The sequence below is a fragment of the Theobroma cacao genome, chromosome 6 (genome assembly GCF_053813885.1).
Source record: "Theobroma cacao isolate CCN51 chromosome 6, ASM5381388v1, whole genome shotgun sequence".
Lineage (NCBI taxonomy): Eukaryota > Viridiplantae > Streptophyta > Magnoliopsida > Malvales > Malvaceae > Theobroma > Theobroma cacao.
Window position 1 is genome coordinate 31838996 of NC_142644.1, and position 25171 is coordinate 31864166.

The window sequence follows — 25171 nt, forward strand, 5'->3', positions numbered from 1 at the left end:
ACGTATATTTACAACCTTCGCTGCCTAAACCATTATCCATAATTATTTGTATTGTAAACTTGACATTTATTTGTAAAAAATTTATAATAATTTGCACATTATTATTATTATTATTATTATTATTACAATAACAGAGCATCATCCATTCTCCTTTTCTTAAAACAAAAAAATATATGATTGAACCGTAAATAATATCATTACTAATAATAACATATTTATTGCATCCATTCAGAACAAATGTACAACATTCGTTGGCAAAATCATTTTTAATTTTGTTATTCAGATTCAAAATACTTTTGAATTAGTAAACTTAATACATAATTAGCGATATTTATAATAATCTACACACTATTATCGTGATAATACAAATAATCAAACATCATTAATTCTCTTTTATTTTTAAGAGAAAAAAATACACTTGACCTGTAAATAATGATTGTTACTGATAATTATACATTTATTCTCCTTAAAATTCAAAGTTTAGAGTTTAAAATTTAAAACCTTTAATACTTAAAGAAGAATATTTACAACATCCATTGACAAAATCGTTGTTTATATAATTATTCGAATACTTTCGAATAGTTAAATAAAAATAAAATTAATGATATTTATAATTATCTACACACAATTATTGTGATAGTACAAAGTAACGGAACATCATTAATTATTTTTCGCTTTTACCATAACAAAAAGTACAATTGAGCTGTAAATGATGACTGTTATTTTATTGAATATTAAAAATTTGGATTTTTAATTAAAAACCTTCAATCGCAAAGTTAATAAGTACAAGTGGAACATGGTTGGCAAAGTCGTGGTTGATACAATTATTCAAATACTTTTGAATAGTAAAATTAAAACACAAGTAATGATATTTTATAATAATGTACACGTTATTATTATCATAATAATACAAAGTAACGGAATATCATTGATTATCTTTTACTTTTAAGCGAAAAAAAATATAATTAAACTGTAAATGATAACTATTAGGTATAGATACGCACGTAATAAGTGTATGGTACAAGTTTGATTAATATATCAAATGTATTTATAATCGGGTTAGGGTGGATAGAGATACGAGGAATAATTAGAAGCAAGGGTAAAGTGTTTAAAGTCTTAAGTCTTAAATTGTAGTAGTAAATTATAATGTAGAAAAAGAAAGCAGAAAATGGGGAAGAGTAGGTTGATTGAAATTGAAATACGACACATTGTGAGATTGCAAAGGAATAAAATCGAGTTTTGCATTATTTAATAATAATAATAATAATAATAATAATAATAATAATAATAGTGTGTGTTGGCAGCTGGTGTTTGGCAAAAAGAGACAAGTTGAACAAATGAGATTAAAGGCATTGGGCATTATTATTTTTATGAATATGCGAAAGGAAATGTGAGTTAAGGCAAGGCATCAGGCATGTGACCACTGACAGACCCCTAGGCCACCCATCTTCAGCTGCTTCTGCTTCATGCCTCTGCCTGTCTTTTCCTTTCTTTTTTCATTGTTGGGTCACAAAGTAAATTCACCAAAAGGAATCTCAATTTCAAACTGGCACAGCATTGGTGGAATTTGGGCAATGGCAGGCGCTGTAATTTCCACAAAATACGCACCCCTAATTGCCTAACTGACAATCTAGCATTGGTTGAAAGAGTTGCAAAAGTCAAGTCCGCCCCCCCATTTCTGTCTATAAAAGACAGCGAAAGCACTAGCCTATCGTGAACTGTAAAACCCTCGCCTTTTTATTTTTTTATTTTTTTTACAAATAAAACTGAGCAATTTGGCAATCTCTTATTTCCTGCTTTCACTGTTCCGGAGGAGAGGAGAGGAGCGTTTCAATCCCAAAAAAACACATTGGCTTTAATGGCGGATCGCAGGTCAGCATTTCTCCAAGTCTATTACAAGCTCAAATCGGAGCTCCTTGAGGATCCTTCGTTCGAATTTACTGATGTTTCTCGTCAATGGGTTGACCGGGTATTTCATTTTCACCTTCCCTCGCTTTTCATTTCTTCCGTTTATTAACCGATACTATGTTTTCATCTTCTGCTTCTGACCTCAATTTGATGGTTTATGTCCACCCATTTTATTGTAGAGATATTCATTTCAATTCACGTTTCATGCTCACCCAATTCTTCATTTTGGTTGGAATATTCTTATTATAGACTTATGGGGTTATACCAACTCTATTCTGTGTCTTGCGCTTGATTTTTCTTCCCGTATTCTCTGCTACTTTGCCACAACTTTCTTCATCACATCATTATTGTGCTCCATAGTTTTTTTTTTTGTTTGACCGTCTGCTTTCCCTTACCCGCTGCAGATGCTCGACTACAACGTGCCTGGAGGTAATTTAACATATATTCCTCTACCTTATTAATCTGATTTATGTATTTTGTGTGTTTTCAGCTTCTCTTGGCTTGGCTCTTCCTGGACTGACTGCAACTTATTTGTTCTCAGGGAAGCTGAATCGGGGACTCTCTGTGATTGATAGCTACCGCCTATTGAAAGAAGGAAAAGAATTGACTGAAAATGAGATTTTTCTTGCAAGTGCTCTCGGTTGGTGTATTGAATGGGTATCGCTCTATATCACTATGCCATGCTGCTCCCCATTATTTCTCTTATTAAGATACTGCTACTGCTTCTGCTAGTTATTATGCTGTTATCTGGGATGGCAAAATTGTGATTTCTCGCTAAATACAGCTTCAGGCATATTTTCTTGTCCTTGATGACATAATGGATAACTCTCACACACGGCGTGGGCATCCTTGTTGGTTTAGAGTGCCCCAGGTTTGTACTTTATACCAAGTCTGACCCCATGTTATATATCCATTTTTTTCTTGTATTTTTCCCTCTATGAAAGCAATTAACCTGTATAAATTGCCTTGTAGGTTGGTCTGATTGCTGTAAATGATGGTATTCTACTTCGCAATCACATCTGCAGGATTCTCAAAAATCACTTTCGTGAGAAACCTTACTATGTAGATCTCCTAGATTTATTTAACGAGGTAATTAATTTGGATATTTCTAAATTTTCTTCATTTGAAAAATATCCTAAATATTTTGAGACATTTGCTTTACACAGGTGGAGTTTCAAACAGCTTCAGGACAGATGATAGATCTGATTACAACACTTGAAGGAGAAAAAGATCTATCCAAATACTCATTGTCACAGTGAGTGAAGCTTTAGCAATTATTTATTTCAAGAAATAACAATTGTTGAACTATTTCTGCATAATGCAAGTGATAACTGACCTGTTATCATATTGTAGTCAAACAGTGACATTATTCCAACATAAAATATTGCCTGTGTTGCTTGGCATCAAATTCTGCAGTCATAATGACAATAAATCAGCATCGATTCCACAAGTCACCTCATTTTATTTTCTTTCGTTTCAACTCTTTCAAGTAGTAATTCTTATGTATCTTATTAATCTATTTATTGGTTAAAATTCTCTGCAGGCACCGACGCATTGTTCAGTACAAGACTGCCTATTATTCATTTTATCTTCCTGTGAGTATCAACTTCCATTTCACTTGAAGCATGCGCCCTGAATTGTCAGCAACGCTTTTTTCTGCTGTGTTTTGTTAAAGGACATTACCACCATTCAAAATTCAGTGATTTTGATGATATTGCTCTTGGGCTGGCCACACATAACTTGTGCCAAAATTTGATCAAGCACACGATCTCCTAATTCCCTGCATCCACTCTTGAATATTCTTAATTTGTAGTTTTGTTCATCAGAAGGTTGTTAGTTGGATTAACTAGTTGCTGCTTTATTGGCTATATCTCCTCTTGAATTGGCCATTTTGCTACTTATGTTTCATATCTATTATGGTTGCATCTACAGCTCATTCTTACATGGAGGTTTTCTCTAAATTCGTTTAATTAGTGACATCAGAGTTTGTTAGTTATATGGGCTATTTGCTACTTATATTACCTAAATGAACCCAGGTTGCATGTGCACTGGTTATGTCGGGCGAGAATCTTGACAACCACATTGATGTAAAGAACATTCTCGTTGATATGGGAATCTACTTTCAAGTACAGGTAATATTTGGCAGAGCACATCTTACTTTAACTTCTGCAATTTTATAACGACTAGGATAGATGACAACCAGAAGTTCAATACTAGTGTAAATTTTAATGTTTCTATTGTTTAAATCTATCAAAACTCACTTACTTAAAGCATTATTCTATTTAGTCACTATAATTTATGATTTGATTTCAGTTGAATTCTTAAAGTCTTAAAAATTGCCTCAGCATGGTTTATCACTCCCAAAATGAGCAATATTTCTTTTTTTGCTCAGATGGAATTTGTTTCTTAGATGCCCTTCTTTTCTTGCCAGATCCTTTATGTTAATTATTTGACTTTTATTTTCTGCAGGATGATTATTTGGATTGCTTCGGTGATCCTGAGACAATTGGTAAGGTGAGCTCGGGATGATGGAACTCGAAGTCTGTCTTTGAAAATTAAAATGTAAAATGGACTTATCTATCTGTGTTATTGGATTTCTTACTCAAGCTCTTTGTAATCTCAGATTGGAACTGATATTGAAGATTTTAAGTGCTCTTGGTTGGTGGTCAAAGCATTAGAAATCTGCAATGAAGAGCAGAAGAAAGTGTTGCATGTAAGATTGGAACTAGTTTTATAAGTTGTCTGATTTTCTGTAAATCTCAGCGTGGTTACTCATTGATGTTATCTTTTGCTTCCAGGAGAACTATGGGAAACTAGATCCTGTTAATGTTGCTAACGTAAAAGCTCTATACAATGAGCTTAACCTCAAGGTTCTACATTGATATTTCAGGATTTCTTCTTTAAATAAAAACAGAATGCAGGACGTGTTTCAGGGTTGATTGTTGTAAATTGTGAATATGATGATATTTCCTCTTTGCCCTTACTGTTTATCTCTTATCTGAATTTGACAGGGTGTATTTGAGGAGTATGAAAGCAAGAGCTATGAGAAGCTGATAACCGCAATCGATGTTCATCCTAGCAAAGCAGTGCAATCAGTGTTGAAGTCCTTCTTGGCGAAGATTTACAAGAGGGAAAAATAGTGTCAAAGACGCAGACAAAGATGAGGTTGGGATGATGTCAAACATTCCCACTCTTCTATGCTCATTTGTATTCAAGTTTTATATTTGGCAGATATATCAATCTTCTTCTTGTACTCTATTCTGACAAGCATATGGTGCTTGAGGATTTTGGTTATTTGGATTTAATAAATGGAGTTCATTCTTAGCCAAATTAAAAAAGTTTGTCATTATATCATGTATGGAATCTGCCCTGACCATCCTATGTTTTCAGGACGGTTGCCTTTGCAGTACTTGATCTATTTATATATATAGATTGTGATAATGGCAAAAGAATATCAAAGAGGTTGGCAATGCTCGATGGGGAACTAGGTGTGTCTTTATCCCTGATCAGAGATTTGAAATCTGTCAATCTACTTGTGGAATAGGCCAAGAATGGGGGATGGAATTTCAATGCGTGGTGTGGGTTGAAGCCTCATTGTGTAATGTACTTTGCTATCAGCATTTGCCATTGCAATGCGATGGAATGGAATATATGAAACATGAACGCAGAGAAAAACAGGTGCGTGAAACAGAAAGAAGGGTCTAGGAACAGGATGGCAAGTGTATCCTGGGAGCTTGGACGTCATAGTCACTGAGTAGCTTATGACTGTGTGGCTCGCGTGACAGATCCAGTTGGTTCGGAGGGGAAAGCAATCTAGTCAATGATTCCAGTTCCAAACAAAGACAGTGTTGAGGTCATCACAAACCCATAACGGAAAAAGGGGTCGGTGGGCTCCTAAATAACAAAAAAGATGCCTCTTTTGGCATTGGGTCAGGGGAATGACTAACTTTATGCCCGTCAAGCAAGGAAAAAGAAAAAGAAAAAGAAAATCTCGAATTGCTTGCTGATGATGATTGTAGCAAATTTCGTTATCAAAACCCTGTATTATACTAATAGTATATTATCAAGAGAATTACTATTGCTTGGTGGATGAAGCTGAGCAGACTAATAGTATATTATCAAGAGAATTACTATTGTTTCGTTATCAAAAGGCCTAACTAAGGAGGCATAGATTTATTTAGAATCATAAATGTGAAAGTGAATGTGCACAAAGATAAGAAAAAGAAAAAGAAAACGCGCAGTTGAAACTTGAAAAGCCAAAAAACTTGAAAAGTCTCCTTTACTGGTTCCTTAAAAGAAAAAGGAAAAGTCTCCTCCCCCTTTGTCTTTGCTCTCACAGATGATCTCATAGTTTGCAGCATCTTGGAAAATAAAGTTTGCCCAGATATTATCTTGTTGATTTTTTATTCTTTATGAAAACAAACAAGCATTCATTTTTGTTTCTTGTTGAAAATTTTAATTCTGTGTTTCGTTCCTATTCGTTTGGGTGCGTTGATTTCTTTGGCAAAATTGAATTGCCTTTTATTGGTATGTAGGAATACCCAATCCAATACGAGTATCGATTCTAGTGTTTCCTTGGTAAAACAACAAGTTGCCTCTTTTTGTCTGTGTCTTCCTCCCCACGGAATGGAAATGGAGTTTCTCTATTGCTATTGCTGCTGAATGCTGATGATGCTACTGGGAAGGGCACTGCCATAATTCTTCATTAATGATATTAGTACGTTGAGTTTGATTGATTATTACTAATATTATTAGTACTAATTGTTTGTGCTCGGGAGCTCTCTCTCCTTTTCTTCTTTCTCCCAGAAATAGAAGAAACCGAAATAATACTAGAAATAGAATGGCGGCATTGTTCTTCCAATCCTTTGCTCTTGTTTGTAGCGGTGGCGGCGACACTGTTGATCGCGGGGTGGGTTCATCATAAAAATAAAACATTATCAAAGGTCAAGGTTTGAAGATTCTTTACAATTAGGATTGGATTGAGGAGCAGTGGCAAATTCGATCATCTTTGATCCCATAAACAAACATACAAATGAAGCTCATTGTGGGTGTGATTGAAGCAAGAAACATGCCACCCATGGATATAAACGGCTTCAGTGATCCGTACGTGAAGCTTCAGCTAGGAAAACAGAGGTCCAGGACCAAAGTGGTGAAGAAGACGTTGAACCCAACTTGGGGTGAGGAATTCAGTTTCAAGGTCGAGGATTTGAATGAGGAGCTTCTCATCTCTGTCTTGGACGAGGATAAGTACTTCAACGATGACTTTGTTGGCCAGCTTAAACTCCCCGTCTCCCGGATTTTTGATGCTCACAACAAGTCTCTTGGCACTGCCTGGTATTCCCTCCACCCGAGGAGTAAGAAGTCCAAGAACAAGGATTGTGGTATGTTTTTCCTTTTATCTGCATCTCTCATCCTTCAGCATCTACAAAATTTAGTTTTCTCAGCCTGTCCTGTCTGTCATGTTGGAATTAACCATTTCCTTGCATCACTTTTCCTCATGCCGTTACCAAACTAAACTGGAATTCTTATGTTTTTATTTCTGGCCTTTTTTTTTGTTGTTGTAAATGTCTCTTAGTTGGAATATTCAACTGGGTTTTCTGTGCTGTCTTACTATGATTCTAAATGAATGCTTTTGTTTATGAGGGTCACAATGTTACTTAATGTTAACTTTAGTCCCAATAAAGACCTTATCTAAGTAGTCGGGATCTAGGATTCAAATATCAAAATTGCATCTCTTATATGACATGCTTCAGCTGCTTTGGGCTATAATGACTACAATAATTTATCTATGTACTTTTCTTTCAACCTTTTGCTACAGGTGAAATACTTCTAAATATCTATTTTTCCCAAAATAATTCATTCATGGACTTGGCCTCTCATGGTGATAATGCATCATCATTGAAGAAGCATGCGGACATGACTATTGAGGATCTTTCTAGGTCATTTAGTGGTTCATCAAACTCCCCTTCTCCTGTGAGACAAGAAGATAACGTGTCTTCCAAGGAAGATAAATCAGGTGCACAAAAATCTCTAGCAGGTCGCATTGCTCAAATGTTTAATAAAAATATGGACACTGCTCCAACTACCTCTGCTAAGAGCACTGATTTGATGGAGATACCTGAAATCTCAAGAGCTGACATTTCTGATGACAACGCTGATGATCAGTCATCCTCTGTTTCTTTTGAGGAAGCAATGAAAGCATTGGAATCTAGAGATCAGGGAAGTGAAATTCCAATCAATTTACCTGGAGGAGTTCTTCTGGACCAATTATATGTGATTGCACCGACAGAGCTAAACTTTCTACTTTTTTCACCTGATTCAAGTTTTCCTAGGTCATTAGCAGAGGTGCAGGGATCTACGGATCCGCAATTTGGGCCTTGGAAATTTGAGAATGGTGGTGAGTGCTTGAAAAGAGTTTATTCTTACATCAGGGCTCCAACCAAATTAATTAAGGCTGTGAAAGCCACTGAGGAGCAAACATATATAAAAGCTGATGGGAAGGATTTTGCTGTTCTAGCCGGTGTGAGCACTCCTGATGTCATGTATGGGAGCACCTTCAGAACTGAAGTGCTGTACTGCATTACTCCTGGGCCTGAGCTGCCATCTGGAGAACAGTCTTCACATTTGGTGATTTCATGGCGTATGAACTTCTTGCAGAGCACCATGATGAAAGGCATGATAGAAAATGGAGCCCGACAAGGTCTAAAGGAAAGCTTTGAGCAGTTTGCTACATTACTAGCTCAGACTATTAAGCCAGTTGATTCAAAGGATATTGGCTTAAACAAAGAACATCTTTTGGGATCATTGCAGGCTGAACCCCAGTCAGATTGGAAGTTGGCAGTCCAGTATTTCGCTAATTTTACTCTGGCTTCCACAGTTTTTATGAGCATCTATGTGATAGTCCATATCTGGCTAGCTGCACCTAGTGCAATTCAAGGACTAGAGTTTGTTGGGCTTGACTTGCCCGATTCAATTGGTGAATTCATTGTGTGTGGTGTCCTGGTTCTTCAAGGTGAAAGGGTACTCCAGTTATTTTCACGCTTCATGCAGGCCAGAGCGCAAAAGGGTAATATTCACATCTAATAACTACTCTTCTGAGATGGTGAAAAAAGGTGCCGCGTCATGTTTCTTTTGTTTCAGGCCTTTGATTTCCTTTTGCTTTTTTCTTTCCAACAATAGGGAGTGATCATGGAGTGAAAGCTCAAGGGAATGGATGGTTACTAACTGTTGCATTGCTTGAGGGAAGTAATTTAGCTGCTGTAGATTCAAGTGGGTTCTGTGATCCATATGTGGTGTTCACTTGCAATGGGAAAACTAGAACCAGCTCAATCAAGTTCCAGAAATCTGGCCCTCAGTGGAATGGTGAATTTAACATTGTTCTTTGTCTGTGTTTGAGTTCAGTGTGCGTGTTTTCACTGGCATACTCTTCAATAATGAGTCTTATGCAGAATCTTACAGTTTATTTGGAACGAACCCCTTGAAAGTTTGTCCAAGAATTATCTAAATCTTAATTTAATCAATTGTTTAAATAACTCTATTGGTCTTTGCAGAAATATTTGAATTTGATGCAATGGATGAACCTCCTTCTGTACTGGATGTAGAAGTTTATGATTTTGATGGGCCTTTTGATGAAGCTACATCTCTGGGACATGCTGAGATTAATTTTGTAAAATCTAATATATCAGATCTAGCTGATGTATGGGTTCCTCTACAAGGTAAGTTGGCACAGGCATGTCAGTCTAAGCTGCACTTGAGAATTTTCTTGGACAATACAAGAGGTGGAAATGTAGTCAAAGAGTACTTAAGTAAGATGGAGAAAGAAGTGGGGAAGAAGGTAAATAGATAGCTATGCTTCTTTTTAGTTTCACATTGGCAACAGAATAAATTATTATTGTCCATTCTTGTTATGTGATTACAAACAAATTATATATTTGCAGATAAATGTGAGGTCTCCTCAAACGAATTCAGCCTTTCAGAAACTCTTTGGGCTTCCACCAGAGGAATTTCTCATCAATGACTTTACCTGTCACTTGAAACGGAAAATGCCTCTGCAGGTTCTGTTTATCAGGTTACATAATCTTTTGTAATTAGTATACTGCATTCTTCCGTTTTGTTAATCTGCAGTTGCATCTGTGCAGGGTCGCCTGTTTTTGTCAGCAAGAATAATTGGGTTTCATGCCAATTTATTTGGGCACAAGACAAAATTCTTTTTCCTTTGGGAAGACATTGAGGATATTCAAGTTTTAACTCCTACTCTGGCATCAATGGGCAGTCCAATTATTGTTACGACTCTCCGTCTAGGAAGAGGGATGGATGCTAGACATGGTGCAAAGACACAAGATGAGGAAGGCAGGCTGAAGTTCCATTTCCATTCTTTTGTATCTTTCAATGTAGCTCATCGGTAAAGGACAACCTATCTTCTGTGACTTCTTGTTTTCATTTTATTTATGTCTTTACTGCTTCTTTTCATATGTTTATTAATTTTGTTTAATGTTGAAAGCATGTTTAACCAAGCTTTTTTCACAATTTCTAGAAATGAATTCTAACATTATAACGTCCATTGTGTTGTTACATATGGAATTTATAAGCATGATGCCAGAATATTTCATCCTGGAATGTTCTTTACAAGTGGCAAATTGACTTGCTTTTGTAATATATTGGACAACTTCTGTGGTTGGAGTCCTTTTGCTCTTGCACCCATAACCTGACATACTATCCTTTTTTAGTCATCAATGAGAATTTCTTCACTTTATTAGTCCAGCTTTAGTTGTTTTTGAGAAACAACTAAGAATCATGATTTTTACAATTAGACTTATCATGCCTCTTTTTTCTTTTGGATGTATATCAACTATTGTTCTTAGGCAATCAAATGATGAAGCTAGTGCGAAGTATTAAGAATCTGTGATGATAAGAATGAGAGTAGGGAATTACTTGTTTTATAAGTTTCTAAAAGCAAAAATATGAAAAGGGGAAAGGATGGTAAAATGTCATATCTTGACTTTCAATTTTTTTTTGTTGACTAGAACAATTATGGCTCTGTGGAAAGCTAGATCCTTGAGCCCAGAGCAGAAAGTGCAAATAGTTGAAGAAGATTCTGAAGCCAAAAGCCTCCAAACTGAAGAGAGTGGATCCTTCTTAGGCCTTGAGGATGTCAGTATGTCTGAGGTTTATTCATCTGCTCTTCCTGTTCCTGTAAGTTCGCTCTCTCTCTGAATCTATGGAACTTGTTTTGCTGCAGTATGCATCCTGTTAAGAACATTTTTACTGTCCATGTTGTGTCTAAGGTACTGCAAATCTTTTCGTATGTATTTTGTCTGTATCTGATGATGGTATCTGCTTTATTGGTGACTCAGACTAGTTTCTTCATGGAGTTATTCAATGGCGGTGAATTGGACCGTAAAGCTATGGAGAGAGCTGGCTGTCTTAACTATTCTTGCAGTCCATGGGAGTCAGAAAGGGCTGATGTATATGAGAGGCAAATATATTACAGGTTTGATAAGCGTGTATCCCGCTATAGAGGAGAGGTGACAAGTACTCAGCAGAAATCCCCACTTTCTGATAAAAATGGTTGGCTTATTGAAGAGGTTATGACTCTTCATGGTGTTCCACTTGGGGACTATTTCAATGTACGAATACCACCAAGAACTTTTCTTAATTGTATCTTTGAGTGTGATGCTTGAGCCTGTTTTGGGATTTGATTTAGATATTATTCTACTTCTTCCTCATAATTGACCAGTGAGTTTTAATGTTTTGCAGCTTCACCTTAGATACCAAATTGAGGATTTACCCTCAAGATCAAAGGGATGTCAGGTGCGAGTGTTTTTTGGAATTGCATGGTTGAAAAGCACTAGGCATCAGAAAAGGATTGCCAAAAATATCCTCTTAAATCTGGAAGATCGCTTGAAGGTGACATTAGGTGTCATTGAGAAGGAATATATTTCAAGATAGTGCATGACTGGCATTGCTGATATTGTAGAGCTGATTGGCAGATAATCTTCAATATCACCCTGGGAAAATGACTGCATTCTATTGGTCGGTTTTCTTTAGTGCTGGTTATGTTTGCGGATTTGAGATGTACCCAAATTTGCATTATAGCTGTTTGCACGGGTATATGAATCAAGGCAACCCCAACTTTTGCTTGACAGCAAATGTGACAATTACTCGCAGGTTTCTTGGCTTTAACTTCTTTCCGGATCCTAGCAGAGTTTTGCTTTGTTCAGTTTGATGCCTGTAGAGACCAAGCCCCTCATTGAAGCAAGCATACTAATGATACAGTCTTTGTAAATATAGGTCTGTTACGGCTCCTTTTACCATTTCTGGCTGAAGATATTCGTTGTTGCTCTCTTCAAGAATTTCCAAATTGTATTTGTGAAACCATTGCTGTATATTGAAATTGTGAAGAGCAACTGTTGTTTCTTGACAAACTGCTGTACTCATCATTCAAATGCAAAAATGAGGGTGGATACTGCTGTATGTACAGGTTATTGATACTAACCTACATTGAAATATCCATAGTAATAAAAATTATGATATTGGAGTATTGGATTCAATGATAAGTATATACATTTCTTGTTCAAGAAAAAGAAAAAATAATACCCATGCAAGTTATGAACAGCATATGTGGGAGTAGGGCGAGCACAAGAAGTGAGACTAGCCCTTGCCCTTGAAAATGGCTGATTCGAATGGGCTGATTGCTGATACCAAATGGGCTGGCTACTGAGGACTAGGATTTAATATAGGTCTTTACAGTACAAGTGTCGGGTCTTACAAACTCTTTCTGTGTCTCCGGTCCGGTCCATATTTATATTGACATAAGTTCCGGATGGTAAAGATTATGTTGTAATACTGACAAACTCATGCTTAACACTAGGAAGAATAATTATTGAAGAAAAGAAAGACAGGGAATCGCAGCATTCGATCCCTGGCATTGCGCCCGGAGATTGAAGCTTGTTCTTGGGTTTGGTTTGGCATTTGGAAACGAAATTGGGTTGACGATGATGACAGAGTCAGGGTGAGAGTGTGTTGAATTCAATGTGGCGGATTGCTTTGCCCCTGCCTTCAGCGTTTCCTGCCTTGTTCATGAACCCTAACCAACAAAGGTCAGTCAGTGTCTGCGATTATTCATCTTCAACAAACATATTTTATGGATTAAGCAGCAGCAGCAGTAGTAGTAGTAGTAATTGTTTGCTGGAATCGATTCTGTTAGAAGATTTATGGCCACAATTATGTATCCTATTCCACCTTTTCAAGTTATAGTAACGTAGCAGCTGAACCATGTCAATATGATTGGTTGAAGAAAGATGCGTTTTTGGGATTCCTATCCATTTTCTAGAAAATCCAAACTCGATTTTACAATTTTATTCCACAACCCAAGCTTACCTGGTGTGCATTATTTTTGTTATCAAAAGGTTTCTTTCTTTTTTCTCTGTTCTTTTTTATCTGAAATTTTCGTGTCCGATATGTATTCTAGTAATATTACATTACTCCAATATTTATAGGGTTTTTGGTTCAAGGGTTGCAGTTCAAGTGCATGAATGAGGAGGAGGATTACTGCTAAAATTGACGGCCCAAATTATGATGCTGCTGAGTGGTGATATAAGAATATTAATCATTAACTATTGAATAAACAGGCTTTGATTTTTTTTTTTTGAGTAATATAATTAATAAAAAATGTATGGAAGAGGTGGTCTTGATAGATTCAAAAAGGCTCAATCCTTGGAACCCTTCTCGGTCTCCCTAAATTCTGCCCCCAAAACCACACCCAAAGCTGTTCAAGCTCAACAACATTCACATTCTCAAAATGCAGTTGCTCAGCCTCAGCAGGAGGAGCAGACTCAGCCTCAGCCAGCCACTCAGCTTGGCGGGGGTCAATCCACCTGGCAGCCTCCTGATTGGGCCATTGAACCTCGGCCCGGTGTCTATTATCTTCAAGTTTTGAAGGAAGGACAGGTGCTTGATCATATTAATCTCGATAGACGCAGGCACATCTTTGGCAGGCAACATCATACTTGCGATTTTGTGCTTGATCATCAGTCTGTTTCACGTCAGCATGCTGCTGTCATTCCTCACAAAAATGGCAGGTCACTTCTATTTCCATTGCTTTTTTATCTTCTTTCGCCCTTTCCTTACTTCTATTCAAACCTCACTATTATTTTCGCTTCTCAGTACGGAATGATTTTAAAGGCTACTTCTTGATTCTACTACTTTGCTGAGTTTACTAGTTGATGATTAAAAATGATGTTGATTCTGTTTTGAAGTTCAAGTTATTCCTTTAGATTTGTAGTCATTGCTACACAACCTAGTGTATTTCTATTTCTTAATAAATCATAGGTTATACATTCTTGTATATACAATTGATTTCTGAAGCTCCCAACTTCTTTCAAAAACCATATGTAAAGTGTAATTCACCAGCTGTTCTAACCTCAACAGCATATATGTCATCGATTTGGGATCGGCACATGGAACTTTTGTTGCAAATGAGCGATTGACTAAAGATACCCCAGTTGAGCTTGAATTAGGGCAATCTTTGCGCTTTGCTGCATCAACGAGAACTTATATATTAAGGAAGAATAATGCAGCTCTATTTCCTCGTCCTCCACCCCCAACTGAGATAAATCTACCCCCACCACCTGATCCTTCTGATGAAGAGGCCGTTGTAGCTTATAATACACTTATAAATAGTTATGGTCTGAGCAAATCGGACCTGCTGCCCAAATCCAATGTGTCTGGCAGCTCATTATCTGAAAGAGAAGGCAGCACAGAGCTAGGGAGAGCCTCAAAGAGAATGAAGAAACTAAAAGTGACCTTCAGGGATCAAGCTGGGGGAGAGCTGGTTGAAGTCGTTGGAATTTCAGATGGTGCTGATGTAGAAACTGAACCTGGGCCTCTAGGTGTGAAAGAAGGAAGTCTTGTTGGAAAATATGAATCTCTTGTACAGACAACAGTAATTCCTAAAGGTAAGGAGGCATCATCTGTAAAGGAAGACGATGGTTTTCAGAAAGGTGTGACTGATAAACTGCAAGAAGTCTTGAATAAGGTAAAAAATGCTCCAAAAGGTGGGATTTATGATGACCTTTACGGAGAATCTTTATCTGACAAAGTTGGTTCTTCATGGGCATACTCATCTGTTAGTTGTGCTGGTAGACAAGCTTCTCCTACTCAAGATGATACTACAGGAAAGGCTATTGGTGTCTCAAGTGGAAATCCTAGAAGTAAGTCTGCCTCTTATGATGATGATAGTGAAGATGATTTATTTGGTGACTGATTGAATTAAGATGAAAGATCTTGCAACTTGCGTCATTCTCTCAAAAAATGACAGAAAATAAGTTATCTCTGGACATAGAAGGCTATTATTTCCTATGAAGTTGGAGAAATTTTGTGTAACTTATTAGCAAAATTTTCTTTGTACAATGTACTGTCAACCTGAGATTGGGGATTTGAATGCCCATGATGTTCTTGGAACATGACGGAAAGAGAATTACCTGTAGCAAATTTTGAATCCTGGTTTGTGGTTCAATCTTTCTTCATTTTGTCCATTGTTGTTTCAGTTGCAAGTGGTGTCTGCACATGATTATGATAGGCTGTTTCCGCTTTTAATCCTAGCTAGTCTTGAAGGAATGTTGTTTTGTGTATTGAGTATTGAATACTATTAGCTGCTTTCCATTTGAGTCCTTTGTTTTTCCCAAATATTGGTGTAGAATTGGGGGGAACAAGGCTTGTTAATTTTGTAAATGTATATATGTTGGGGCTATTATTTAATTTGTAACAAATGGTGTGGGCAGACTGGGCCTGGTGGAAACAGCAACAAAGTAGTGAATATTAGCAAACAATACAGGTACCAGGGGCTGGGCAGTGGGAAGCTTCAGATTGGGCCCAAAGTAGAGCCCCCTTGCAATAATTCTCATTCTCCAATCTCCACTAAAATTTGTTTCCTTGTTAAGAACAAGGGATCCTTGAAAACAACTAGTATATATAGAAATATTAGTTTTGATTATAACTCATCACCTAAACCCTAAAACGGAGAAAGAGAAAGGGGGAATTTCTTTAGGTGGGACATAAGCACTGCGGTGGCAGCAACTAAAACAAAAGAGTGCAACTGCATGCCCAAATATGGAAGAGCCATTTGACTACTCCCATTGAAACCTATACCTATATCTGTACCTACACCCACCTCATCATTGGGATTTAGGAACCTACCTTTCACATGGTATTTACTTTGTCACTAATTAATTTGAAATTTGATAAAAAAAAAAAAAGAAGAAGAGAAACATTTCAGACTTTTTTTTACAGGAAATGAGATCATAGGTGTCCGATACTGTCATCCAACTTGATAACAAAAAACATCTTACAGTCCCTTCACAAATATTGTCCTTGTTTCCTATGCGAATCAAGAATATATCACTTATTTTCCATTTCCATTTCTATATATATAAATAAATAAATAAAAGGGTGGCTTAGATATTTTGTTAATTCATTGAATTACTTTGTTTCTAACTTATATATATATATATATATATGTATGTATATAAACCCACATGCACATTCTCCAATCATAGCACACAAGATCACTAAAAAGCGAAAGTAATTATGATGATGGATGATGAGCATGTTATTGTGATCATCATGGATCTGTATGATTGACATAAATAAAATGACTAGGCCTAGGACCGCCTCTCATTTATGCTAATTTGTTAATAAAAAGCTTAATTTGTCAAACCATATGAACTATTTTAATTTCTTAACACACATCTACTTGGGATTGTTGAAAGGATGGGAGAGGAGTGGGAGTGGCGGACCCTGACCCTCTCCTCTCTTCTCCCCATCTGTTTCACATTATACCAAGTTGGAGCACCAGCCAAGGCACACGTGGGAATCACAATGCAAACACGTCTGCATATACATACACCCGGACACTGCAACTGCAAATATTGACCTGAAAAAACCCAAGTGACAGGACAGGGTGAAAAATTCAAATGCCTGTCTGGGTTTGGCCTCCCAAACCACCAACAAGCAGGGTCACAAAGATCCCATCAGACTGATATGGGAGCAGTGCAACCAACGGTAGCGGACAAGACACGTGGCCGACATGCAAATCAGGGAAAGGCCAACCCGAGGACTAATGAGAAGGAGAATATACCTACATAGACATAGTGGGGGGTACCATGATGAGCCTTGTACAGGGGATCTTCCATGATGGTCCCACCATCCCTTCCTTTTAGTTGGGGGTGGGGTGGGGGGCAGGCACCTCTTAACAAGTCTCTCTTGAGTCTTAACCCACTGCCCACTTGCGTTGCATGCTTTTTCTCGAATTCAATCATAGAGCACCAATTTCAAGCTAAGGCCTAGGCTTAGCCCCTCGGGGTTGGGGACGCTGCACTGCCACACTCACAATTGACATCCCCAACAGCTGAAAATGAAAAAGAGAAGAGAAGAAGAGACTGCTCCTTAATTTTACTTTTTCTTTTCGGATTCTATTCAAAGCAGCTTATGATAACATACCTTTGATACATTACCATGTTGACTAACCCCAACCAACCACTTTTTCATCCTATTCCTCTCTCTCTCCTACTGTCCTGGTGAGACATTGGGACACCCATTCTTCTCTAGTTGGTGTGTCTCTTTAGTTGAGTCTAGCAGAAACCCATAAGCTAGCTCCCGCTCCCTTTCCCTCTCCCTCTCCCTCTCCCTCTCTCCCTCCTGGATTACATGCATGAAGTAAATAAGATATCCCTTTCGTGCCTCACCTCATATATGCAATTATATTGCATCGCATGTTCATATAGGATGATGTAGATATGTTATCTTCCATTTAGCAGCCTATACTGCTGGCTTTATATCAGAAGGTAGTGCTGCTACTACTGCTTCTTTCTCGTCCTGAGGCAGTCACTTGGAGTCTCAGGGGTAAATATATATATATATATATATAGCAGCTTTTGGCATCCTAAGTTCGTAACAGGTACTGCTGGCTTGGAAGCAAGTTAAAGAACTTCAACAAGCACATCATTGGGGTATGTTTCTTGCTCTCCGTTTAGTAATTATATATACTAATAAGTAATTTCGTTTTCCTTTGGGGATTGCCCCATATATATTAGTTAAGTCCGAGTCCCAGTGCCGGCGATAATAGCTGGGCTAATTGGGATGATTTGATTGACAGAAATCTTCCTGACTTGTTATTGTTGTTTCCCACTGAAAACCCCAACCAAAAGCTCTGCCTGCTTTTTCACTCTGTCATGTGCGGATATAGATTCTCCCATACTTTGCTCTGCTACAAGATAAAAAAAAAATTGGGAAAAGGAAAGAAAATTCCAAATAGAAAAAGGACAAGAAGACAATACTAAAAACTTTTGTGAGCACTTGTTTATGATGATCAGTTATATATAAAAGAGTATTACACTAGATCTGGATGGCATCATCTATCTATGTTTATATATATTACTAATCATACCTTGAAAGCCATATGAGCAAGGCTGACAGAAGCATGCATCACATTTCATGGATTCTTCATGCATGCTCTCACCTTGAAAAAAGTTGTGGTCATTTTAGCATGCACCGTGCAACCTTTTTTTTTTTTTACTTTGATCTGCCACGGAAAGCACAGACCACTAGGTTGGATTTCAGCCAATCAGTGTTGATAAAAAGCACTACATTTTATCTTCCATTTTGCTCCTTAATTTGCATTACTAGTTCTAACTAGTATTATTTTTTGTTGGCTAAATGCTCCCATGATAGCTACCTAAGCAAACCTAAGCCACTTATTTTATCTTTTTCAGAAAGTTAGTCATCAGCCACTTTCCCCTTTATTATAATTAGTTGGTCATCCCGTAGCATCAAATGCATATCCGAAAGTTGACAACAATATATATCAACCTTGATTAAGATTAATTAATTTCCATCAAGTGTGTCAGATCCTAACTGACCAAAAATTTCCTCCCTTCAACATTAGGAAAACCAGTTTTCATATATATTAATTTGGATGATCACTCAGATTATTCCATGTATATACTTATGCTTGATGGAAACTCACCATCTGCCTACAGCCAGATGAAAGTCGAGTCCATGATCCACCAAAATTTATGCCAGTGAGCTAGCTAGCTGCTTCTATTCTGTCCGCAAGGCTAATTGCTATATGCCTAGCTACTTTCTTGCAGCGAGTTATGTTCTTTAGATATATCTATATGCATACTCTATACATTTCACCTCGTCTTAATTGATTGCTGATATCAAATAGTTTGGAGAAATATATATGTCAAGCCATCTGCATACACAGAAGAATCATATTGTGTTGATGACGCATGGTATTTTTCTTTTGATTTGAGTTTGGAACGAGTTTACTGAGATAAGATTAGGAAAGTAGCGTGCTGCAGTTCATGCCCATACCCAACTCTAAAATGCTAGTATCTCATATATGTGAACATACATATATGTTCAAAAACCTATGCATATATAGCCTATTTCTTATGACATAAAGTATAGTAGTATTTTAATGAACATTGGCTCAAGCATATGACTGTAATTAAGACTGCTACACAACATATTTCCCACATTCTCAAGATCACTAATCAATTCCTTTCAAGATGGATGATATAACATATATATATATATATATATATATATATATATATATATATATTTCCAGTCCATGCTTCCCTGAAAGGAAAATTCTTTTTGAAAAAGACAAGCCTAGAAATTATTTAGATAGATGTACAAATTCGTTCAAAACTGTTTGGAGGAAGGAAGGAAAATAGAGAAGTGAGGCAAGAAAAAATGGAGGGGAAGGAAAACTGTTTTTCCTTTTCTTGTATTTGGTATGAAAGATAGAAAATAGAGGGAAAGAAGGAGGCTAGACGTAAATATTATAAATAAAATGATTAACTTAGATAAAAAGACTGTTTTCCTCCCAATTTAGAGAGAAAAGAAAGAAGTAAATCCATCCATGTTCTTACTCACTTTCTTTCTTTTCTCTCCTACCAAACATAAATATATGATTTTGATGGATTAGGCTGACGATCATCAATGAATAATTAATGCATGTATACAAAAAAATACATAAGCTTTCACTTTCCAAAATTATAGTGTTTGGAATTTAGCTTTATATGAAGATATGGGTCAAGATGGATGATGTTATTCTTTCGTTTTAGCTGGGATATATATATATATACATACTAATGAATTTGTGTGACTTGGGAATAAATTCATAGGGACCTGTATATTGCTGCTTGGAAGTAGGACCTAAGAATAAGAGGTTCCATTGTTTTGAAAACAATTAAATGGGAACACAAACTAATAGGGAGAGAAATTAAATATTTAGATAGTGGATTCGAGTGCATACAGGTGTTATGTTTGATAGCAGTAGGGACAATGACGTGTTAAACAAGGTAATGGTCAATAACTGCAACTCTTGTTTCCGTAAGATATAATTTTAGGCAAACTTCACTCATTGTTCTCGAGCTTTTCAGTTTCATGTAGTAACATGTGTCGAGGAATTGGCAGAACAAGTTAAAAAAACACTGAAGCCAGGTGAAACTTGAGATTGCAATTTAATACATGGCTGAATAAACTAAATGAACTTCAATGAAACTGCCAAGGTAATGATTAGATAAATGGCTTTCAGAAGAGGTTTAAAACTCAAAGCAGGAAAGCTTGCTAATATGTATATATATATATTGTTTCTTCAAGACTCTTCTGGCTTCCACGCGCGCTATCAAATCTCACTCCAGTGCCTGACAGCCAAGAGGTGATTTTTTTTTTCTTTTTGGTTTTGCAGGTGAAGACATTTATATTATTACGTGCTAAAGGGCTCTGTAGGGTTCTATACAGGAAAGGTCATGAAGATGATGGGGCCCCTTGTTGAATAAAAGTTGAGGTGATTGAGCCTAGCTTCTTCCGAAAGTTGTGTTAATCATACATTGCATTTATATATGTAACACTTTTGCATACTGATTACTGACTGAAGCTCTAGTATGTAGATTGGACCTTCTCGTTGTCTACTACTTCTTCTTCTTCTTCTTCTTCTTCTACTTCCCACTTCCTCGGCCTCTCCCCTTCTTTGTATTACAGCTTCTTGTCCCCGTCATTTTCTTTTCCATGTTTCTGAGCTGCATAATGGTCAAGTTTATTCATTCAACTCTTGCAGCTATATTTTGACAGCCCCATTTTGCCTTAGAGATTGTTCTTTCTTTGTAAGTATGTCCTCCACACTCAGTTTATTTCGTAATTTTGGCCCGCATGCATTGATACGATGATATCCTCTTCCAAAAGTATGATGTCGACTTTGGCCTGTCTGCCAGCTTCTCATTAATTGCCTTTGCTTTTTTCCATTCTTCTTTTAACTCCATTTTTAATTGGCAAATGAACAGAAAATGGATGAGAAGAAGCAAAAACATGGATCAGGGACGGAAGAAGAGTTAAAAAACAGAACAAATAAATTTCGCACCTAACCCCTTATATTAAATGTGTATTCTAAATTTCTGGGCATTCAACTTTAGTATTGAAAGCAGAAAACTCTTACTAGTGGAACCCATTTATTTTGGCCGACGATTCGGTTTCTTTAATGGCTCTTTCAGTAATATCTGCAATTACCAAAAACCAGTATCCTGTGAAGAAACAAAGGGGTTATGTCGACGTAACCGTAATTAATTAATGGAGGGGAGTGTTCTTGTCAGAGTATGCAGGTGCCTCGACACGTGTTTGTGCCTGTGGGTTTTCCTGTCTGTTTGTATGCATATTACTACATATTCTTCTTTCATGCTAGCTACCTGATAGCATTAATATGTTTTTATCTTTCGACAGAATCCATTTTGGAAATGTATTTACTAATATCACCAAGCCTTGAATCTTTCAGACACTGTCTCTTCATCAAACGTTGCAGTGTTGCAAGGGGAAAAATTAATCATTCACGACCTTCTGATTAAAGGAAGACAAAAAAAATGAAGTTTATGAAAATTGGGACAAAGCCAGACACCTTCTACACAGAAGAGGCTACCAGGTATAACAAGTGTGACTATCCTTATTTTACACAACTGGCAACAATCACAAGCTTTAAATCTAATAGAGTTGGTGATTGGCAACGCAGGACTGTGATTTCAGACATACCAAGCGATCTTACAATAAGGATTAACAACATTTGTTATCTTCTTCATAAGGTATAGTTTATTGGGTTCATCATATTGGATATAAATAAATAAATTGCCTCGAGTAGTGGCATGAAAAATGGTCCTGCGGATGAGCATTCTTCCTCCATCATATGTTATGTATCCTTGTCTTATTTGAATGGTTTCTGGCATGTGTCACATTTGGCCTAGAGTCAGCATTTTGGAGAAGAAGTAGAGTCCAACATGTTATCTCTGTCAAGAAGACAGATGGTTTCACTTGGTACACTCAACATGACAGAGCCGAGGTAGATAGTCCCTTGCTTAGAACTGAAAACATTAGCAATAGAAAGGTACCTGAAAGGCAGGCATTAGGCAATTTGAATGTGAAAGACGAAAATTCCTTTCGGAAAAACCTAGACATTTGAACAAGTGATAAAGTTACAATACATTACTAATTCATTCAGGATTGGTGAGTCAATATAACTTAGCCTCTAAATTAATCGTGCTATTTTTAGTTGCAGTTTCCACTTGTTCCAACATGTGGACTCCTACAACGACTGTGCTCTGATTCTGAGGATTCTGACATTGTAATCATAGATCTTCATGATATCCCCGGAGGTGAAGATGCTTTCGAACTCTGTGCTAAATTTTGCTATGGGATAACAATCAGTCTCAGCGCCCATAACTTTGTACCTGCATTTTGTGCTGCTAAGTTCCTTAGAATGACTGAATCAATTGAGAAGGGAAATTTTGTTCTAAAACTGGAAGCTTTCTTCAATTCATGCATTCTTGAAGGTTGGAAGGACTCAATTGTCACACTACAGACTACAATCAAGTTACCTGAGTGGTCAGAGAACCTTGGAATCATTAGAAGGTGCATTGATTCTATTGTAGAGAAAATCCTCACACCCCCAGCAAAGGTTTTACATCTATTTTAATGCTTCTATATTTTCCCCCAGAAAGCATATCCAAAACTGTATTTTTTTAAAATCGTGTGCTCTTCAAGGTATACATTAGGTTAATCTTGATGACTTCCTGCAGGTTTCATGGTCCTACACTTATACTAGGCCAGGATATGTCAAAAAACAACACCAGTCTGTTCCAAAAGATTGGTGGACAGAAGACATATCTGATCTTGACATAGACCTGTTTCGATGCATAATTACTGCTGTTAGATCGACCTATATGCTGCCACCGCAGCTCGTTGGTGAAGCTTTGCATGTTTATGCCTGTCGTTGGCTACCAGACACTACAAAGTCTAGACCCCCACAGAGTTCGGGTTCCCTGACTGAAGAATCTATGAAAAAAAGCAGGCGAATTCTTGAATTCATTGTGAGCATGATTCCTGCCGATCGAGGTTCAGTTTCAGTTGGCTTCTTGTTAAGGCTCCTTAGCATCGCAAATTATCTAGGAGCCTCCCCAGTAACAAAGACTGAACTGATAAGGAAAGCTGGTCTGCAATTTGAGGAGGCAACAGTAGGTGATATGCTACTTCCTTCCCAGTTGTCTTCTGATCAGCACTACTATGATATTGACTTGGTTTCAGCAGTATTGGAAAGTTATTTGGTGCTATGGAGAAGACAATCCCCTGCATCTGCAGAAAACAGCCACTTGCTTAGATCAGTTAGAAAGATTGGAAAGCTTATAGATTCGTATCTTCAAGTTGTTGCAAGGGATGTCAACATGCCAATATCCAAACTAGTTTATCTAGCTGAAGCACTGCCAGATAGTGCCAGGGGAGACCACGATGGCCTTTATAAGGCAATTAATATTTATCTCAAGGTGAGACCAATTTACTAATCAATCGCCAATTTTTCATTTTTGTATTTTGGGCAGACTGATATACTGATACGTCTGATGTGAATTCTCATTTCTTCAGTCCTTGTGCTTAAGCATTTAGGAATGTTGATTGGATATGCATGTCTTTTGTTTTAGTTATTCATTCATTAAATGCAAGTGGAGTTTTTGGATCATTGAGTTGTTGATCGCCCGAAAAACATAGTAGTATAAGCCCCAAAAAGTTGCATCTTACATCCATCTCACAGGTTGTATTTCTTCCAACATGGTCCTTATTGATTGAAGCAGGAGCACCCTGATCTAAGTAAAGCAGAGAAGAAGAGCCTCTGCAGAATGCTAGACTGCCAAAAACTGTCCCCAGAGATACGTGCCCATGCTGTGAAGAACGAGAGGCTACCATTGAGAACAGTGGTGCAAGTCCTCTTTTTCGAACAAGAGAGTGGTTCCAGGGCAACAGGTCATAAACCAGAGCTGATCTCCAAAGCAAGACAGACACAAGCTACGGAAGAAGAGGGTGATAAGCCGCAACAGGAGGCAAGGAGAAGGAACACGGTTCCTGAAAGCAGCGAAAGAGAGCATCACGAAAAGATGAAAAGCTTGGAGGGAAAGGGGGTAAGAGGGAACATTGGGGAAGCAGAATCCGAGAAGGGCAAAGAAAGGAGAGGTGAAGCGAATTCTGCAAGCAAAGTGGATCCCAAGAAGATAGTACAAAGGAGAAGTAGATCAGACCAAGGGCATGATAAAGGTCGAGAGAGATAGTCGAATTAATGCAATCAATCTTGAACTTGAAGACTCTCTTCCCCAATTCTCTGTGCTATTGTGTTTCGTGTACCCTTTTGCATATATAATTGCATTGCAGTAAGTAATGCACCATTTGTGGTAGCTAGGCAAAAAGAGTTCTTATCAGACCAGAAAAAACGAAAGGAAAAAAGAGACTTCTTTTCAGCTGTAAAGACCAATAAATAACTTAGCTACACTACTGTCCTATTGAATAGAAGAAAAGAGTTGGTTCGTGAACCGAAATCCTACTATAAGTACGCATTAGTTTTGCAGATGAATAGAATAGAAGAGAAGTATAAGCCATCGCTTTCAGCTTCTTTAAATGTTGTCATTGAAACCGAATAAGTACATCATCAACAACGCCCGCCTGAAGTGAAGGCAGAGGATTTCTATTCCCCTCAAAATCTTGAGTTCAGTTTTATGTATTACAAGAATGCGGTTAACATCAAACTCGTTCTCAACATGATACCATAACATAAATAAACAGTTGGCTAGTTAGTCATTAGTCGTAGAAAGAAAGGTATAGCCTTGCAGACATCTAGGCTCTGGGTAAACAGAATCAAGCAACCAAAACACGTGTGATGCAGAGCCAGATG

The 25171-nt window shown here is 37.4% G+C and overlaps 4 protein-coding genes across 21 annotated transcripts; all 4 read left to right on the forward strand.

The window, feature by feature from the left end:
- Positions 1-1715: 1715 nt before the first annotated feature.
- On the forward strand, positions 1716-5246 carry FPS1 (farnesyl diphosphate synthase 1). Its single transcript, XM_018123315.2, has 12 exons — positions 1716-1969; positions 2313-2337; positions 2450-2565; positions 2693-2779; positions 2881-2997; positions 3075-3163; positions 3452-3503; positions 3945-4040; positions 4378-4422; positions 4532-4621; positions 4707-4778; positions 4920-5246. Exons 1-12 carry the CDS (start codon positions 1859-1861, stop codon positions 5046-5048), a joined length of 1029 nt encoding a protein of 342 aa, XP_017978804.1. The 5' UTR covers positions 1716-1858; the 3' UTR covers positions 5049-5246.
- Positions 5247-6117: 871 nt separating this feature from the next.
- On the forward strand, positions 6118-12381 carry LOC18597359 (C2 calcium/lipid-binding and GRAM domain containing protein). Its single transcript, XM_018123314.2, has 9 exons — positions 6118-7289; positions 7727-8974; positions 9088-9270; positions 9459-9742; positions 9846-9962; positions 10047-10309; positions 10932-11100; positions 11262-11534; positions 11665-12381. The coding sequence occupies exons 1-9, from the start codon at positions 6941-6943 to the stop codon at positions 11854-11856; spliced, it is 3078 nt and encodes a 1025-aa protein (XP_017978803.2). The 5' UTR covers positions 6118-6940; the 3' UTR covers positions 11857-12381.
- Positions 12382-12736: 355 nt separating this feature from the next.
- Positions 12737-15594, forward strand: LOC18597360 (SMAD/FHA domain-containing protein). 3 transcript variants are annotated; one of them, XM_007026342.3, is made up of 3 exons: positions 12737-13007; positions 13407-13988; positions 14338-15594. In XM_007026342.3, exons 2-3 carry the CDS (start codon positions 13579-13581, stop codon positions 15170-15172), a joined length of 1245 nt encoding a protein of 414 aa, XP_007026404.1. In that variant the 5' UTR covers positions 12737-13007; positions 13407-13578; the 3' UTR covers positions 15173-15594. The 3 variants fall into 3 exon arrangements, with proteins under 3 accessions (XP_007026404.1, XP_007026405.1, XP_007026403.1); XM_007026343.3 differs by having other exon boundaries at positions 13422-13988; XM_007026341.3 differs by having other exon boundaries at positions 13430-13988.
- A 1600-nt stretch (positions 15595-17194) lies between these two features.
- On the forward strand, positions 17195-24812 carry LOC18597362 (Phototropic-responsive NPH3 family protein). Of its 16 annotated transcripts, none has more exons than XM_018123512.2 (9): positions 17195-17915; positions 20672-20770; positions 21041-21086; positions 21264-21602; positions 21749-21892; positions 21980-22049; positions 22514-22918; positions 23040-23780; positions 24081-24812. In XM_018123512.2, the coding sequence occupies exons 5-9, from the start codon at positions 21834-21836 to the stop codon at positions 24552-24554; spliced, it is 1749 nt and encodes a 582-aa protein (XP_017979001.1). In that variant the 5' UTR covers positions 17195-17915; positions 20672-20770; positions 21041-21086; positions 21264-21602; positions 21749-21833; the 3' UTR covers positions 24555-24812. The 16 variants fall into 16 exon arrangements, with proteins under 16 accessions (XP_017979001.1, XP_088663307.1, XP_088663304.1 ...); XM_088807176.1 differs by lacking the exon at positions 17195-17915 and adding an exon at positions 18825-19058; XM_088807181.1 differs by lacking the exon at positions 21264-21602 and having other exon boundaries at positions 21041-21090.
- Positions 24813-25171: the final 359 nt, after the last annotated feature.